This window comes from Euprymna scolopes, chromosome 32 (assembly GCF_053919585.1).
Source record: "Euprymna scolopes isolate OS-2025 chromosome 32, ASM5391958v1, whole genome shotgun sequence".
Lineage (NCBI taxonomy): Eukaryota > Metazoa > Mollusca > Cephalopoda > Sepiida > Sepiolidae > Euprymna > Euprymna scolopes.
The window spans coordinates 69,246,333-69,265,017 of NC_136513.1; the positions used below are offsets into that span (position 1 = coordinate 69,246,333).

An 18,685-nucleotide genomic window follows, 5' to 3' on the forward strand; every position below is an offset into this window, starting at 1 on the left:
GGAACAAATACATTGAAGACATTGTGAAGGCTGCTGCGAAGAAGGTGGATTCCCTCTATCAAGCTAGAAAACTAGTCAAACCTGAGAGTATCCTACAAGGCCACCATTCGCCCATGGATGAAGTATTGTTGCCACATCTGTGTTGGTTCATCTGCCACTGGCCTCTCCCTCTTGGATAGAGTCCAAAAAGAGTCTTCAATCAAATATATCCCACTTTGTCAACTAAGCTCCAACCCCTGTCCCATCACTGTAGTGTTGCATCTCTGTGCCTGTTTTATAAATATTTCAATGGAATGTATTCTGATGAACTCATTGCACTTGTGCCCCCTCGACGTACATATCCCAACAAACCCGCTTAGCAACAAAATCTCACCCCTTCACTGTTGAGGTCCCTAAATGCCAGAAAGCTTTCTACTCTAGTAGTTTCTTCCCTTGAACAGCTAGACTTTAGAATTCCCTTCCTCTTACCTGCTTCCCTGACTGTACTGATATGCAGAAGTTTAAATGTAATGTAAACCAACATCTTGTTAATCTTTCCTAGACACGGTCTCAAATAGTAGCCACTTACATTCAAGTGGTTATATGCCTTGTTAGGGATGAACGTGGTCCAAAAAAAAAAAAAAAAAAGATTGAATGATTTTGATTAAAAAGATGAAGAATATTATGAGATGATTGAAAATAATTACTATCAGCAAGATCGTGATCACCAGTGTTCTTTATGGTGCTGCCATAGACAATTGTGTTGTCTGCATCAACAAATGACCTCAGAATATGATTTAGATGATCATTAATGTAGATCAGAAAGATGGTTGGGTTGAGAATGGATCCTGAGGTATGTCAGCATTGATACTATTTGCTTCAAACTTCTATTCATGAACAACTACTTTTATAGATCTTTTATCAGTGGAAAAGGATTTGATAGCTGTGAAGATTGATTGCATGTCATTAAATATATTTTGCTGAGATAGTTAACAATTTCTTGATTTATCATTGTTTCAAAAACTTACTCATGATGCAGAGGAGAATAATCAGTCTGTACTATGATGCAGAAGACCGATTGCCAGCATTTTTTAGTACTGAGTAGAATAATAAAGTTTTCCTTTAAGTAACTATTAAACCATTTTTTAATGATAGGAGCAAATTTCATCAGCACATTCTTAAATATGATGACTGGAAAGTTGTCTGGGCAAATTTTCTTGCTGGCATCAAGATTCTTGAAAAGTTTTGGTCACATTTAAAATATAATTTTTTGGATGCAGATTGCTAATTTATAATTGCATTATTTCCACAACGATTCTCATCTGTTTAATGTTCTAGCAGATGCAACCTCAAATAAAAGTTTGAAATAATCTAAATTGGATTGCTATTGGATTGACAACTAAATTCCTACATTTTTTTTTTAATTTAAAGTTGAATAATTTAATGAAAAAAAAACCTAAACTACTTAATCAGTAAAATATTTTCGTTGCTGTTTATAATTTCTTCTAAACAACATTTTTCATACCTCGTTGAAAGCAAAAATAAAATCAAAATGGCGTATAAAATGTTCTTGATATTCCATTTTAATGCTCTGTGAATAAACATAATTTACTATAAAACAAATTATAAAATTATTCCAAAATAAAATTCTAAAAAAATAGAGGTGCTTATTTACATTGGTGACCAATGCATTTCAGGTGCAAACATGTGTCACAGCAAAATTTGTATAAATTCCAAAAATTAGGAACAATGATTCAATAGAAGATGTGCTAAATGTACTTTTAATAAAAAATCATCCACAATTATGCTCTGAGATTCTGTTTAAAAATGACAAGTCCTTAATTTAAGATAAGGATTATCTCCCTTCATACTGAATTAGTCACATAACTCTTCCACATTAAAACATATGATAAAACTCAATAATTTGATAAATTATATTTTTATTTGTAATTATTTTTCTACTGGATCATTTTTTGTAATTTTTTGAATTTATACTAATTTTTTCATGACATGTAAGTACATAAAATGTTTTTCCCTAAAATTTGTTGGTTTAAAAGATCACCCATATAAACAAGCACCAAAATAGATTTCAAAACAAAATAAAAAAAAAATTAATTGTGAGAACGCAAGATTATGTATTGTGCAATGATTGTTTATTTTCAGAGGTCCTTCACGACAAAGTCCTCCTGGCCATCACAAATCATTAAACAGTCTTTTTACATCCACAAAACGACGACTGAAAGATAAAGACCAAAAATGCAGCATCCAATGAAACTTGAAAGATGAGTGAATATCTGGAGAAAATAAAGAAAAAAACTGAGTATTTAAAAAGAAGAATTTTAGAACATTCAAGTCTTTGTTTTGAATACGCATAAAATTGATGTCAACAAATTTCGAAAACAAACCTGCAAATTTTTCAGTATTCATTTTTCTTTTCGAATGATCTCCAGTGAAGAATGTCTGTCGACAAACAGAACCCAAATAGTTTTTGGATATTATGAAGTATAAAACAATAATGACACAGCCGAAAAGACACAATGGCACAGTTGAAGAAACATACGAATGATGACATTTTTATCTATTGACAGTAAACCAAGTCAAAAATATCTCCGTTTCGTTTTGGCAGATATATTCTATTAAACCACATAGAATTGCTATTTGCCTTCTTTTCAGTTTTTACCATAGCAACCTTCTAGACTGTATGAGTGTTGAAACAAACTGCTCTTGGATTACTGTTTCTTTCTTCATTAAGACAAATTCATCTTCTTATAATGTAATCCATAAAACTTTGGTCATTTCCAAGCTAATTTGATTGTTGATTTTTGCCTCCTTATAAAGCAAAATGCAAACAATACAAAAAATGTGTCTATTTGCAATGTTGAAACAAGGGAGGTTGCACTTCTGTTTACTTCTGTAAGATATATCAGTGAAAATGTAATGGCAATATTTTTGGCTTGTATTATTTATCATTAGTTTAAAATGCTGTCCTTTATTGTTTGTTGCTGAGTTTGCCTTAGACCATGCAGCTGTTCTGTTTTATATTTTGCAACGTCCAAAGTTTAACCGCAGAGGTGTCTCTGTTAGCAATCAACATCCCTCACTACTACAGATCTATTTAAAGACTTTCATATCATGATTTCTCTTTTCACATTGATTAATCACGGACAGTTGAGATTTCTATGTTTTTTTTAAATGAGATTGTATATTTTTTTGAAATATGAGATTGTATAATTGGGTAATTCTTGTATTTTTTTATTTTTTGAAACATTTTTTATTTTTCAATCATTTTCTTTCCTCGCCATTTTTTAAAAGATAATAAGCTAATTGTTTGTGTGGATAAACAAATACTAATAAAAAATAGCAAAAATTGTCTGTTGCTCCCAAGGTGAGAAATGTGTGACTGCCCTAAAGGGAAAAATAATAATGTAACGGCTGAATGTGACATCATCTGCCTGCAGCATTTTTTTTTCAGTAAAGATTTAATCAATTTTTTTGTCATTTCAAATCAAGCGGATTCCTTGTAATTGTCTGAATAAATCTGGGCAAAGATTTTTTTCTTTTTATTTATTTTGTTGTTGTTGTCTTAATTAAATTTATGCCTTTTTTGACCTCTCTTTAAAAAACAATTTGTGTTTAAAAAATAAGTTTATTTTAATAAACCTTGACCTATTTAAGTTATCTGTATGATAACAGTAAATGTACATGTGTCCAGCTCACTTCAATAATCATGTAGTTAAATTTAATTTTATTAGTAAAAAAAAAGAAAAGAAAAAGAAATGCTTAATCCTAATAATAGTTGATAATAATAATAATAAAAAAAGGAACAATAATCACATATGCAAATTCAGATTTTATAGAGTGGCTTATTCTCAACAATATCTTATAATAAAATAAAAGAAAAATAATTTTTACTATAGACAAAATATATTCCATTATTATTTTTATAAACTAGGAGTTCTTACACAGATCATCAAAGATCGCTCATTGACAACAGCCGGTGGTGTTCCTTGGAGTTTGGGTGACAAGTTTCCCCAGATTTTCAGTACTCTTTGCCTCTTTTGATAACCTTGGCAAATGAATTTGCATTATCATAATAGTCGCTTGCTATTGATTGCTCGCTGGCAATGACCATTAGTCATCACTGGAATTTGGGTGGTAATATGTTTCCCCAAGGTTCCTAACTAATATTTGACTTGCAACTTTTCTGTTTATTCAGATTTTAATATTCATGCATTAGATATCCTGCCAATTTTAGTAATAAAAACTTGCTTTAAAAATCTAAATTAAGCTGAATGAAGAGTAAAGAGGTCCAGTAGCTATGGTAATAACACTGAAAGGGTGCAACTCTTTAGATCATAAACCTTTAAATCTTATATAAAGTTTTTGGTCCATCTTATTAAAAACAAAAATTTTATTTTCAATCGATTTCATCAATTTTTATATTTAATCTGGATCAATATTTTTTTTTCATAAATAAAAGAAGTTTGAATTTGTAAGTTTAAATCTCAACCAAGGTATAATTATTTTAATTCTGATTTTGTCCCCAAATAAACTTTGACATTTCAATATTAAGTACATTGTTAAGTTATAAATTTATTTTTTTGCTGCAATTTACAAAAATTAGGACACCAGGCAATGTCGAGTAGCCCTGCCAGTGATATATAAAAGCTGTTTCTAATTTTTTTCATCTGGATTTAATGAGACTTAAAAATTACATTCGTTGCACTCGTGCATGTATTGAAAGATTTTCCAGTATTATGAACATGTTTATATTTAAAATGTTTCATTCTTTTTTTTTTTTTTGTTTTTTTGTTGATATTTTTAAAATGTATTTTCAAAATTTATAAAAATTGTAATTACTTAATATATTCTTTGTCTTAAACAATGAAACCAAATTTATTTTGGGAGATTAATTAACTACGAAATGATGACTATTCAAAGTTTGTTGTTAATTAGAAAATTTTCCATTGCTATTGGTTCAAAAGCAAAATTTCACAGTGTGTAACTAAAAATGTTAAGCTTCAAACAAATTAAAAAAAAAATTAATATGTAATAAATGCAAATTAATCATAATGAAGCAATAATTGTTAGGTCAACCCAGCCTAAACATTGGGAAAAATTCCATTACTACTTAATAAAAAAAAGCACACAAAAATGACATTAAATTTTCTTAATATGATTTATAGTACAGTAGAGAAAATTAATGTTTTTTTAATAATCAATAAATAAAAAACAGATTTGGATCATTGTAAAGCCAGGTAAAAGCATAATATGGCAAAAATTTAATTTATAAACTTTTTAATTTGGATTTTTGTGGAAAACTCAGCATTTTGTTGATTATTTACCCCATTTTTTTTTTTTTTTTAAAGATGGAACTATTTTTATGTACTTAAAGATATACAGTACTGTGCACATTAAGTAGAAAAACATTTATATTAAAAATAAATTGCTATCAATAACCTGGAAAAAAAACAAACTATTAATAACACAAGAGAATTATTATTATTTTTTTTTTTTACAAGAGAGTCACCACATTATCAAAGCTTGAAGGTCACTCAGGGGTAAGGGTTAATGGGTGTACGGTAGTCATCAGTACAACAGTGCAGTAATTGTTAATAGTTGGAATTTGGTTTAATTTGATTATTTAAGGAGACGACTCGGCAAGAATTTGTTTACATTGGACTTGAAAACGACCATATTGTAGTCAGCTGGAAAGCAGGCCAATGAAACAGTTTTACAGATGGGCAGTTCTAGGAAAGAAGCTTAATTCATGGAATCCATGTTTAGATTTAGGCACAGATAGAGTGGAGGAAATTCTTGATAGTGGTTGTAGCTAGACAAGTACTTTTTGTGAAAGTTTGACAAAGGAACCATAGATTGGAGCTCAGACGAGCAGTTACCATAAAGATAACGATAGCATAGAGACAGGCTCACGTTTCTTCTGTAGGAAAGAGGTTGCAGGGAAGAGAAAAGGGCATCACCCACCCCCTTGAACTCTGCCACGGCAAGATAGGGAGATCTGAGCAGCTCTTCATTGTATGTTTAGCCAAATTTTATCAAAACAACTTTAACAAGTTTTTTAAGTTGTAATTGAAGAAACTTTCACTATATATATCCATTTTTGCACACTAAACTCTAGGCTGGTATGTGATACCTAATATAACAACAAACATGAGATTTGCATGAATTTAAATAAAATCTGTCATCCTATTTCATGCCTGGACAATGCTGGATCCATCTGTTAGTATTTAACATAATATGTTGGTCCATATTTGCGTATCATTTTTTTTATTGTAATAAAAACTGGAAATAGTTCTCTTAAGACTGGTTCAGAAAGCGGACGATTGCACAGGTGCACTATGAACTTTGGGGGAATCACAAAGACTGTTCACATTCCATGAGTTTTTTGGTTGGCGCTCTACATAAGCAAAGGTTTGAAAACCTTTTTCATTTCAAATTAACAATGAAAAGTTTTTTTCTTAAAATGTTTTCATTAACCGCAATAAAAATCAATGAATAATATTAGTTTAAAAAAAAAATGTTCTGATAACTTATGACAAAGATGATCAGTTTTTGAACATCATTCGTTCATTTCATATGAATCAAATAATTTTGTTGTTGGCATTCGTTTCCCTGATATCTTTCTAGTTAGACATCAGGTATTTACAGGAGAACCATGCGAACTCAATGAAAATGTTTCAGAGGAAATAACTGTATTTGAACTTGGCATGTCTAGGTTGTCAGTCTGTGTTGTTTACCATTTAAGCACCGTCACGTTCCTGAAAATGAGGGCTTTTGATTGTCAGTATTAGTGTTACTAATTATTACCTAACATATGAAGTTATCTTGTCAGATTTTAAAAGTTGGACCCAAATAGCATTTAAATTCGCATATCAAACTTTGATTTTGTATAAGTTCTAATAATTGATACTATCCATTTGGTTGGAGAGTATCATCGTATTATTTAATTGGAATTCATTATTGAGAGGAGTATTATCTATTAATTTATTCATTGCAGACTATTATCCTCATCAAGAAAGATGAGGATAATAGTCCACAATAAATAAATAAAGAGTATCATAGTGTTTTACACTATCAAAACATTGAAGAATCAAATTATTTTCGGTATCTTTAGTTTTGTGCGCTGAGTTTCCATTGTTCCATGAAAACGGAGATATCAATGAAAACTCAAACTAATGTACAGTGTCAGTTGAAATAATATATATTTATATATATATGCTGGTGTATAGCTTGCTCACCTATATATGTGTTGTTTTATGAAATATCAAGACAAACTAAGAATTGCTTCTACTCTTTCAAATGTATCTGAATTTCAATCAATTATTTCTGTATCCCCTCCACATCTTTTGCCTAATAAATTTTAACGCCAATAAGCTAATCTTTGGCATAAAAAGTTTGCAATTCAAAATGACTGCAATAATGCATTGCTTTCTACTAACATGAAAACAAGAAAAAATGAGTAGAGTAGGGTTAAGATTTTTTTTCTTTTTGAAAAGGCAATATGTAATAGCTTCAAAATTGTGTATTTTTAAATAATAAAACGTTATTAATGACATGAAATTGCTCCAAAATTGTGTACATTTCTTTTAATAGATCATGACATGCTGAATGTATTGGCATTAGAATCATTAGCGTATTACATATTAATAGAGGAAAAAAACATTTTTTTTTGACTGTCAGCATGATTGATATAAAAAGTGAAACAAAGTGTAATGAAAAGTAACGTCTTTTAGTGATTTACATATTTTTCAAAAATATGAATTTATTTATAAATATATTTATTTCACAACATATTTCTTATAAATATTTTTATTTAAATTATTATATAAGTCACTAAAACACTTTACTTCTTTCAATCAAACCTACTTCTGATTCTGTATTTTTATGTAGTAACCTTGATCCAATTGAAAATTTTGTTATCTAGGAAATAAACTGATAATACTAGCGGATATACGCATTTAAAGTGGGTTTTTTTTTCAGATTTTATATGCACCATTAAATTGATTTTAATTCTGACACATTTAGCATGTCAGAATCTTAAAAAAATATACAGTTTTTATTGCCTTTTCAAAAAACTAAATCGGACACTAATCTTCACATTTACTGAAAAATAATACATTGTTTTTCTTTTTAAATTCTTTTTTTTTTTTTAACATTCCTTTTTGTATATAAAATACTTTTGTATATTATTTGTTAACATTCCTATTTGTGTGGACTTTAAATATTTTTATATAATCAAGAATCTATTTGTAAATGTTTTTTTTGTTATGAAAATAAAGTATTCTTTTATTACAATCATCAAATATGAAGGCATCTTTTTTTATTGTAAAATATTATCTCCCTTGAATTTGAAGCAATGAATAATTGAAACAAAGAATGGAAGATTGCGTTGTTTTAATTGCCCAAGTAGGATTGGAACTCTTGGACCGAAGACAAGTGTTTGGATATTTTCGTTTTCAATTTGACCTCAGATTGTCTTGCTTTTTCTTCATATTTTTTAAATGAAGTTTTGATATTTTTTAAATGAAGTTTTGATATTTTTTAAATGAAGTTTTGATATTTTTACAATAAAAAACTTTCAAAATTCTCGTTTTTTCTTTTAGATTCATTTATGCAATTGCAAACAAGAATGGATTCATTTTTTAAATCTTTTTCTTGCTTTTAAAAGAGAATCACCACTTATTCTTGAGTTGCCTTTGGGCCTTGATAACGGTTAATAGGTGTGTGTGATGGTCATCAGAACAACAACTTAATAATCATTAATTATAATTGAATATAATTTGATTATTTAAAGCGGATGGCTCAACAAGAACTTGTTTACATTGGACTTGAAGACGACTATGTTATAGTCAGCTGAAAATCAGGCGAGTGGAACAGAATTCTACACACGGGCAGTTCTAGGAAAGAAGTTTTGTTCATGGAATCTGTGATTTATGCACAGATAGAGAGTGAGGGGAATTGTTGAGTGGTTGTAGCTAGTCATGTGTTTTTGTGAAAGTTTGGCAAGGAGAGACCATCGATTGGAGCTCAGACGAGCACTTGCCATAAAAATAATGATAAAGCAGAGACATACTACCAACATCTCTTCTGTGAAAAAGAGGCTGCAATGAAGAGAAAAGAACATCACCTACTAGGTTTCGAAGCAGGTTTTGAACTCTGTCAAAGCAGGATAGGCTGCTGTAAGTAGCTCCTGCCCAGATGTGGCAACAGCACTCCATCCTAGGATGTACTTGGCTCTTATACAGGTCGAGGATTGTATCAGCAGTGAGATGTCTATTGTAGTAGAATGATTCAATCATTTTTCCAGCAGCCTTGTTAACGGATTTGATGTATGTGTTCCATTTCAGATCAAAAGTAAAGATCAGTCACAGAAGCTTGTCAAAAAATGATGTAAACATGGTCTTAAAACAAATAAGGATAAGTGTCGTCTGATGGTTACTGGATTGCAATCAGCATATGTGTTTGCCTAAATTTGACTAGAAGAAAGTCCCCTGTATTTTACAACAATCTGTCTTATTCTCCTACTCAATGCAGGAGAAATTTGGTGTGGGGGGGGGTCTACTAGTGGATTTTGCTTTTCCATCATTCTCAGAGTTCTTTAGAAAGTTGCAAATCATAGTTTTACTGTGGTTTACCATAGCTGCGATCTCCTACTGTGACAAACCTTGCTTATGAAAATCTAGAATTCGAGCACTCTCAACTTCAGTAAGTTTGCTTGCTTTAGACATAGTGACACCTTTACACAGTAACTGCTTATCTAAACTAAAAAGCAATTTATACCCCTGGTCTTATAATTTTGATGAAGTGTAAAATGCTTCATTTTATAAAAATGTAAATTTCTGAATTAAATGTTTGAAATGTAGTTTTTTTGCCATAACTTTTTAGGTTGTAGTATTGGTAACCCTTAAGTGTATCTTGTCAAAATTAGTAAAAATTTAAAAAAATATGGAAAATGAATGAATAGAAAAAATATGCCCTTTGAGTTTTTTTTTTTTTCACTACTAACTTAAACAAATTTTATTCTAGGGGGCAAATTTGGTTTTAGTAGTGCTTGTGAGGTATCCTTACTTTTATTAAGTGTTTACAATAGTGCTTTGGAAGCCTCCGAAGTTTTATTTTATTCAGTGCTCACCTAAAAGAATAATTTTTCTTAAGCGGAGTGATAGAAACTTACTTTTAGTAGTGCTCTGGAAGCCTCTTACTTTTATTTTGTGCTTATAGTAGGGCACTGGAAGCCTTCTGAGTGTTATTTCTTTCAGTGCTCACTTAAAAAAATAACTTTTCTACTAGCGGGGGGGGGGGGAATAGACACTTGGTTTTAGTAGTGCTTTGGATATCTTCTAAATTCGGGTTCAGTAGCGTTTCTAGAAGCTTTCTGATATTTTTTCACTGCTCATTTATGAAATTGTTTTTGTTTTATTCATTATATTTTACTTAAAGTGCTCCATAAACATGATTTTAAAACAAATGAATTCTGGGATAAGGATAATGAGAGATAAAGAAATATGTTTTAAAAGGAAATATGTTAAGCATACTTTTTTTAATACTGCTTTATTATGTACGGCCATGGTCAATAATCTTAAACATTAGAGCATTAAATTTTTAATAAAGTAGGATACTCGGTAAATAATATATGCTACATAAAATAATGCTTAATTTAATAGATGTATCAGGTGCATGCAATAATGCAGTAGACCACTTTCAACGTGGTAGATGCTCAATCCAAATATACTCAATACTCTAACTATAGCTGGTATGTGTAATTATATAATTTTACTCTTACTATGGATTTATGATATGTACATTTTCTTGCACTTTTAATGTTGAATTGAACAGTGCTCATAAATCTAGATAGAATATATGTAAGGGCTGAGAAAGAGTAAGAAAATAGATACAAAAAGATGAAATAGAAGTAAAGAAGAGTAGATTTAATTGTATTCTTTTTTACTTCCGTTTTTTATCAGATTTTAATTTTTATTGCAAAAAACTTTACTCTTTCACTCAAATAAAACATTGAAACAAAAAATAATTTCAAATTGTAACAACCAAGCAAAATCATATTCATTTTTTTTTACTTTAAATTTAAAACTTAAACAAAATATATTCTTAAAAATATGAAGCATTTCTTTAAAGGCATGAAAATGGTTAAACAAAATGTTTTTGTTACAACCTTAAAAAATAAAAAAGATTTAATATGAAATCATCGTTTTTCAATATGCACTTTTATAAACTTTACAAACTAAAATACAAAACTTTAATTTAAATTGAATCTAAAAATTACTATGGATTTATGCTATGTACATTTTCTTGCACTTTTTAAAACATTTAGTTGAAAATTCTATATCATTAATTGTTAGATAGATAAATGTATTTTTATCTATATTTGAAGTACATTCGGCACTGTTTTCATAGAAATGTTAAGAAACTCATATTTGCTCTGGGTTACTGGTTTTTCTGTCCAAAAAACAAATTTTTGCACTATTCAGAAAATTACAAACTTTATCAAACCATATTTGATTTTTTTTGTTAAATATTTCTCATTCTGTGGAATTTCCATGGCTTCAGCTAATATATTTATATGCAGTAGAACCCCAGGATATGGTGGCCCTGGGATACAATGCTTTTCCAGTCCTTGGTTACAGTATTTGCCCCACTTTACGGTGTTATTTATGATGTTATTTGATTATATACATGTGTATATACTGTATTTTGTTACTAATTTTTAATATTTACTGTATAAAATTTTGCTTTGTGTCTGCCATATGGTGATTTCACCAACCACAGAATGGATTAATGCCGTATCCCAGAGTTCTACTGTATACCCACTTGATTGATTGCTTGAATGTTATCTCTACTGATTGGGCAATTCTATCTTTTAAAAAAGGAATGACGGGTAAATTATATATATACTAGCATGGGTGCCCGGCGTTGCCCGGGTGTTAGGTGTGTGTTGGAAAAAAAAAAAAGTGATAGTAGGAAGGCAAGCTCGAACCCGTACTGCGAAGGAGGAAAAGAACGGGAAAAAACATGACGTCTTTACTGTTACGATCACCACCAAACTGGAAGTGACGCTAGACAATCAAAAAGAGGGGATGACTTTTGAAAATATTGGTGAAAAAAGCTACCCCTCCCCATAGAAAAGTGGCCAGTTGAGGGTAAAGAAATTAATGTTTTTAGTCAATTTTTCGGTATTTGTTCTCTGAAGGGTCGAGCTTCAAAACAATACTGATCTTGTGAAAATCCATTGTCTCTGTCAAAAGTTTTAGGCAGACATGCAAACATACATACATACATTTATATATTGGTAGCTCAAATTTTCGACCCAAACCTATTAAAAAGCTTGCCCTATCTCTGAATACCCTTTATGTAAAATTTCAAATGTTTAGACCAGAAATTGTTTGAGTAATTTGGTAGAGACCGCAGAGGTCAATGTTTTTTTTAACTTTAACCCCTATTATGACCCCTTAACATTCATTGATTTTGGCTCAAATCAAGTTATTAAGTTTGATCCATATCGAAGGAACCTATATCTAAAATTTAAAGTGTTTAGACCCAAAATTGGCAGAGGAGTTTGGTAGAGTTTTCAAAGGTCAAATCGTTGAACTTTGACCCCTTAACAGCCAAGTTTCTGGCCGAAAACCAATCACAAAGATTTTCCCAAATCTGACTACCCTGTATATCAAATTTCCAGTCTGTAAACTGAAAATTGACTGAGTTATTGTGTAATGAAATGTACACAGACAGACACACACACACACACCCACACTGTCAATTTTATATATATATAGTCATCCACATACAGTACTGTTTCGCTGTATCACAGCTCATTAGTGCGGCTAGACAAGCAACTACCTCAAGCCATGATCAAAACCCGATTGCTCAAACGACAGTCGGAGCTTCTAACCGTTACACTATACGGCTGCTGCTATGCGGGCTGTGAATTAACAATGTTTTGAGATTGTCCAAAGTACCTAAGCTCAATTTGTTGTATGTTTTGGTTTCTATTCTAGCTGATGGTATGCAAGTTTTATGTATATATATATATATATATATATATATCTTTAGTTTTGATCTCACTACCATATATTATATTTAATACAATAATCAATAGAGAATTGTCTCTATAATAAAAAATATGTAATCTTCATGAATTAAAATATCGTATTTAAGCATATCTTATGACCGGGCAATGTTGGATGGCCTGCTAGTGTGTGTGTATATATATACATACACACGTATGTTAGCTACGACTTAAGAACTCTTGTGGGCTGCGATGCATGTTGCAGTTCCATCACATTGTATCTGAAGTCAGCTTCCTTCTGTTGCGATCAAATCTCAATTGTTTGCCTCCAATTCATTTCCCTTCTTTATCACCGTAAATCCACTGAAGCACTTGATTAGCAGTTCTCTTTTGAACCAAGCTAGACGTTGTTTTCAGATGACTGACAATACCAATTGCTGATGAGTGCAATCTCTGACTTCTTGGTTTATAGTTTGATCACTCTATTTGATCCCTAAAATCTTTCCAAAGCATTTTGAATCAAACAAGTCTAATTTTCTCTCTTAGCTGATTTTGAAATGCCAAGTTTCATTTTGATATAGTGGACCAAACATTGCTGGTGTAGAATTTTAATTTAATTCTGATGCTAGATGTAACGGTGTATAATGTGGGCCGTATTTAGTTTAATTCTAATTTATGTAGAAGAGCAATTTGTAAAAAATCAAATACTTCCGATTTTTGTAAAATTTTAACAATAGGTATTAGGCAGCAATTAATAAATATTTCTAAATTTAAGTTTCTTTGTAATATTTTCAATGATTTTCAAAGTAGGTAATATAGCAATAATCTCCTATTTGAAATTCATTAAATTTGATTCATAGTCATTTGACACGAACTAAACAAAATTTCTTAAAGTTCAATTTCTTCTTAAGATCCATCATATGAATGAATTTTATAGATTTTCTAGAAGCAAAATCATGCTATGGATTTTGAACAAAATTAGAACAAGGGTTCTAGACCTGATGTTTAGTATCATATGATTTTAATCTTCATAAGAGGGCATAGCAATGGTGCAAAGCTTCTGTTCAAGAAAATAATTTTACCTGTTCTATGACGGGTATCAAAATTTGTCCAAAAAAACCCCAACGAAGTTGCTTGATTATAAGTTTTACAAAAGTTAATATGAATTATTTCATTTAAAAACTATACTGTTTCTGGTAGGCATACTCAGGTTTTGTCATTATGGAGAGGTGTCTCTGGGTTAGATTCTGGCTTTTGCAGCTGTTCAAATCTTAAATGTCTCAGAAATCTAAGAAAAACAGGAACAATAAAAAAACAGAAATAAAATAATTCGCTGTCTACATGTGACGATGCCATTTTTTAAAAGTTCTGTGTTTACAATGGGCTCTGTTGATGAATTATTTTGAGTTTTTTTTTTTGAGTATTTTATTCAAATTTTTATTTGATCTTGCAGAGATTACATGTTTTTTTTTTCTTTTTATATGTGTTTAGATTTAGGGGTATTAGTTTAAAAGGTTTATATATTATTGATGTTAGTCTAACTGCACCGAAGAGCTGTGATACAGCAAAACAGTTTGCCTGTGGATGACTATTTAAGTTCCTCTTTCTTGGGTAGAGCACTTTCGTAGATGATTTTTGCCTACTGCTTGCTTAGTATTATGTGAAGTTCTTTGTAAATAAACAAACGAATTGAGCACTTTAAAGTAGTGCTCAAAATGTTTAAATCGACATTTGAAGATATTGTTTGTGGGTGCTGATTCCATGAACTAGAGGATAGAACTGCCGACTATCAACTAGGTGGTTGTAGGTTCGATTCCTGGCTTGGATAGGTACTAGTCTAGTCGCACTGAAGATGCAGAGAAACAATCTGCCTGTAAATGACTATATATATATATATATATATATATATATATATATATATATATATATATATATATAACTACTTAATTTACTCACATAAAATTAATATACAAAAGTATAGATTTATGCGTAAACTTTAAGTATTTACTTCAAAAGTGCTCAATATGTAGGTAGAGCTAGTTAGTAGTTTATAAAATATATATGGCGATTAAGCTACACTGAATATTCGGCGTTTGATCCACTATAGGATTCGTCAGGCTTATGCGCAAATTCTGTGGTTGTTTTTCGTTTTTATATATGTTGAGGATTTTATTTAGCCAATCAGCTTTCTAGTATCCACCGCGCCCCTTCCTATCAGCCAATGGGCATGCATTTTATCGAACAAAGGATCTGGTTTAGCACTAGGTTAGTGGTTTTAGGCAGATGATTTTCCTCATTTCTGCTCTTTTTTTTTTTTTTAATATATAAATATACATATGTGTACACACATACATGCACACATACATACATACATATATATATATATATATATATATATATATATATATATATATATATATATATGTGTGTGTGGTCGTTTATGTATATTCATGTTTATTTTATTTATTTGTTTGTTTTCTATTGTTTTTGTTAGTTTTAAAGCTATTTTGTATCGCTATCCTAGAGTAAGTTTTATTTTGTGAACACAATTGTTTGCTATTTCTCGTCTACAGTTTAATAGATTTTGGGGTTCTTTAAAGTACAGGATAGCAAATTTTTCATGGAGGCATAATTTACATGGGTCATCTAAATGTCTGCACGTGGTAGCTTGTCTTATTATTTTCCATTCGACTACCGGCGAATGTCCGCTTTCTTTGAGTTCCCAGTATTTATTCGCTAGTGTTGTTTTTATACGGTGTTTTTTTTATTTTTGAATGTACTTTTGAGGTGGATACTAGAAAGCTGATTGACTAAATAAAATCCTCAACATATATAAAAACGAAAAACAACCACAGAATTTGCGCGTAAGCCTGACGAATCCTATAGTGGATGAAACGCCGAATATTCAGTGTAGCTTAATCGCCATATATATTTTATAAACTACTCTCTCTCTCTCTCTCTCTCTCTCTCTCTCTCTCTCTCTATATATATATATATATATATATATATATATATATATATATATATATATATATATATATAAACTGGCAGACAGTTATTTATTTTGTATTTTTAGGAATTTGATATTCTGAGTACCAATGTGACTGTTATTGTCATTTCAATGATATTAATTCAATTAAAAGCTTCATATATTTTTTATTATTTTTGAGGGTGTCTAAGGTTGAACTTAGAAGGGGTTATCATATACTTATTTTATTTCTTTAACATCTGCTTACTGATGTTGGTGAGCTGATGCGTGTGTGTGAATTTTATTTCGGTGAAAACAAACAAAAAACTGTAAGGCCGTAAACGATTTTAATTATGGGAAATGAATCTTTATGTTAGTCTAGTAAGGAAATGTGGAATCAGTATCGTATGTTAATTCCAGTTGATTATTTATAAATTGTTTATTATGAAAAAATAAATTAAATCAAATTACAAAAAATATGTGCAGTTAGCAATAAAAACAACATCCAAAATGAAAATAACAATAAACTATTGTAAACTGAAATGTGGGTATCTTATGTTAATTTTGATAAAGGGAATCCGAAATTAGGATATAATTATATATTAAAAGGTGGTACTTCTTTTTTGGCACGCCAGCTCGCCAAAAAGTACTCCACGCGCCAAATTTCATTTCGTCATAAAAACAACTTTCTATAGAAAAAAACTTATTTTTACATTTTTATCTAGCGAATAAACATTAAATTATATATAAAAAAACACATTTATTTTTTTAAAAAATCCAACAACGGAGTTGAAGTAAATCTTTTCGATTGTAAAATAAAACTAATTTTTTTATAAATCTGTGTGTGGCGTACTCATGAATTACTTTTATTTCTTTTTAACACTAAATAAACTCTTTAAGATAAGTTTAAATACCAAAAACTTACAAAGCTAGGTGGAAAACGAAAACTTGGAAAAATCAATTTAAATTTTTTTAAAACAATAAACATGTAAAAATATTCTTAAAGATATGATGGGATGTGCATTATTACCTAAAAATACACAAATTTATTTTCTTTTGGAGGGGGGGGGGTCGTTTTAAAACTATATCTACCTTAATATTTTCTTTAATTTTCTAATTTTGAGCAATTATCCTCCTAAGACGTGATCCTTTTATGTCCGACATTTTTTGTTCATAAGTAACACTCGACATTACTTTTTTTTTTTTTTTTAACTAAATAAACTCTTTAAAATAAGTTGAAAAGAAAAATTAATTTAATTTTTTTAAAACAAAAGTAAACAAGTAAAAATATTATGGGATATGTATTCTCTTTTAAAGACAATATCTTCTTCAAGAACGGTCATAAAATGTGTTTTCAATCGATATTTATTCAATAAGGGACGAGTTTTCCTAGCTATCAAAAGGGGACGAGTTTTCCTAAATTCGTAAATTTTATAGCGAACGAATATTTAACTGAACTTTTGTGAGAAATAATCAGTGAAAAACAGAAAATGAATAAAAATTTGCAAATTAATTCGTCGGAGTTTTATACATAAAAGCAGACATTTTTATGAAAAGATAATTAGGCAAATAAAAGTTATATTTAAAAAAAAAGTTTATGTCTCAAACGCGTAATGAGTTGGTATAATAAAAAAAATCTAGTTTTAAATAAGAGACACCACTCAGAAGGTATTTTTCTCCTCCTTCTCTCTTATAATAAAAGGGAGAGGAACGATCATCAATGATTGGTTCTACCGGGTCAGAGCCACCCGATAGATCCAATCGGCTTCACGCTCAGAGAAAAATACTTTAACTCCTCATCGTGGTGTGTCGTCCGCACAAAAGTCTCAGACGTTCGTGCGATTCATACTTAAGAAATGATCCTTAAAAGTATGATTTTAACTTTTCCTACTTTATCTTCATATTATAATTCACTACTAAGCACACACTGACAGTGAGATAGCTCATTTGCATATCGGAATATTAATTTCCATTTAAATTAATTAATTAAGTAAAAATACTTTTAATTTTCATAACTTTTCATTGCTATTAGCTATTTTAAATATTTCTAATAATCATTTTGGATTATTAATCTAATTTTGTACATATTAAAAAGACATCTAAATTCTTTTGTGATAACACTTGACAAAAAGACGATTCAAGGGAGATAATATCGAATAAACTCACATGGACCTTGTGCCTAATTTGCTCAGTGGTGAACCAATTAAATACAAACTCACATGGGCACCAGAGTTAAGTGGGATTGAGAGGTCAGCGCCCCCGAGGAGAGGCACTTCAAAAAGTGACTGGGCAGCCCCGTCGGCATTCCCCGGTAAGGGCACTTCAGGCGATTAGCAATAAACTAACCCCTTTTCAACGAGAGAAAGTAAACCCTTGGAAGGTGGAGTAAGGTGGACATCCTATAACTGCACAGAACCGGTATTACACTGAAATCATTAATTTCATCAAGTAATTATTTCATTTTACAAACATAGAAAAATCAAGTATATATAAGTAAAAAATTGAACAATTTTATTTTACTTTAAATAATCTTTTGATTCGGAAGCGTTTTTATACATAAAATCATATTAGAATAATCTAATGTGCTAGTTTCTCTTTAGATCAATTTTTAAAATTGCGATTTTGGATGAGAACTTAAAACCATTTATTTCCACGTGTTGTTATTGTCATTGACAGCAACGCTACTACAATTACTA

General features: G+C 30.2%; 1 protein-coding gene and 1 non-coding gene across 2 annotated transcripts in view; one reads left to right on the forward strand and one right to left on the reverse strand.

Annotated features, from left to right (window-relative positions):
- Positions 1 to 3,529, forward strand: part of LOC145256416 (rho guanine nucleotide exchange factor 39-like) — a 100,835-nt gene extending 97,306 nt beyond the window's left edge. Inside the window, exon 13 of the mRNA XM_080115292.1 lies at positions 2,143 to 3,529. Coding sequence (XP_079971418.1) covers positions 2,143 to 2,251 — 109 coding nt within the window. The 3' untranslated portion in view covers positions 2,252 to 3,529. The remainder of the gene's footprint in view (positions 1 to 2,142) is intronic.
- Positions 3,530 to 17,645: 14,116 nt separating this feature from the next.
- Positions 17,646 to 17,868, reverse strand: LOC145256688 (small nucleolar RNA U3). Its single transcript, XR_013864011.1, has one exon. It is a non-coding gene; the product is annotated as a small nucleolar RNA U3 (small nucleolar RNA).
- Between the last annotated feature and the right edge of the window lie 817 nt (positions 17,869 to 18,685).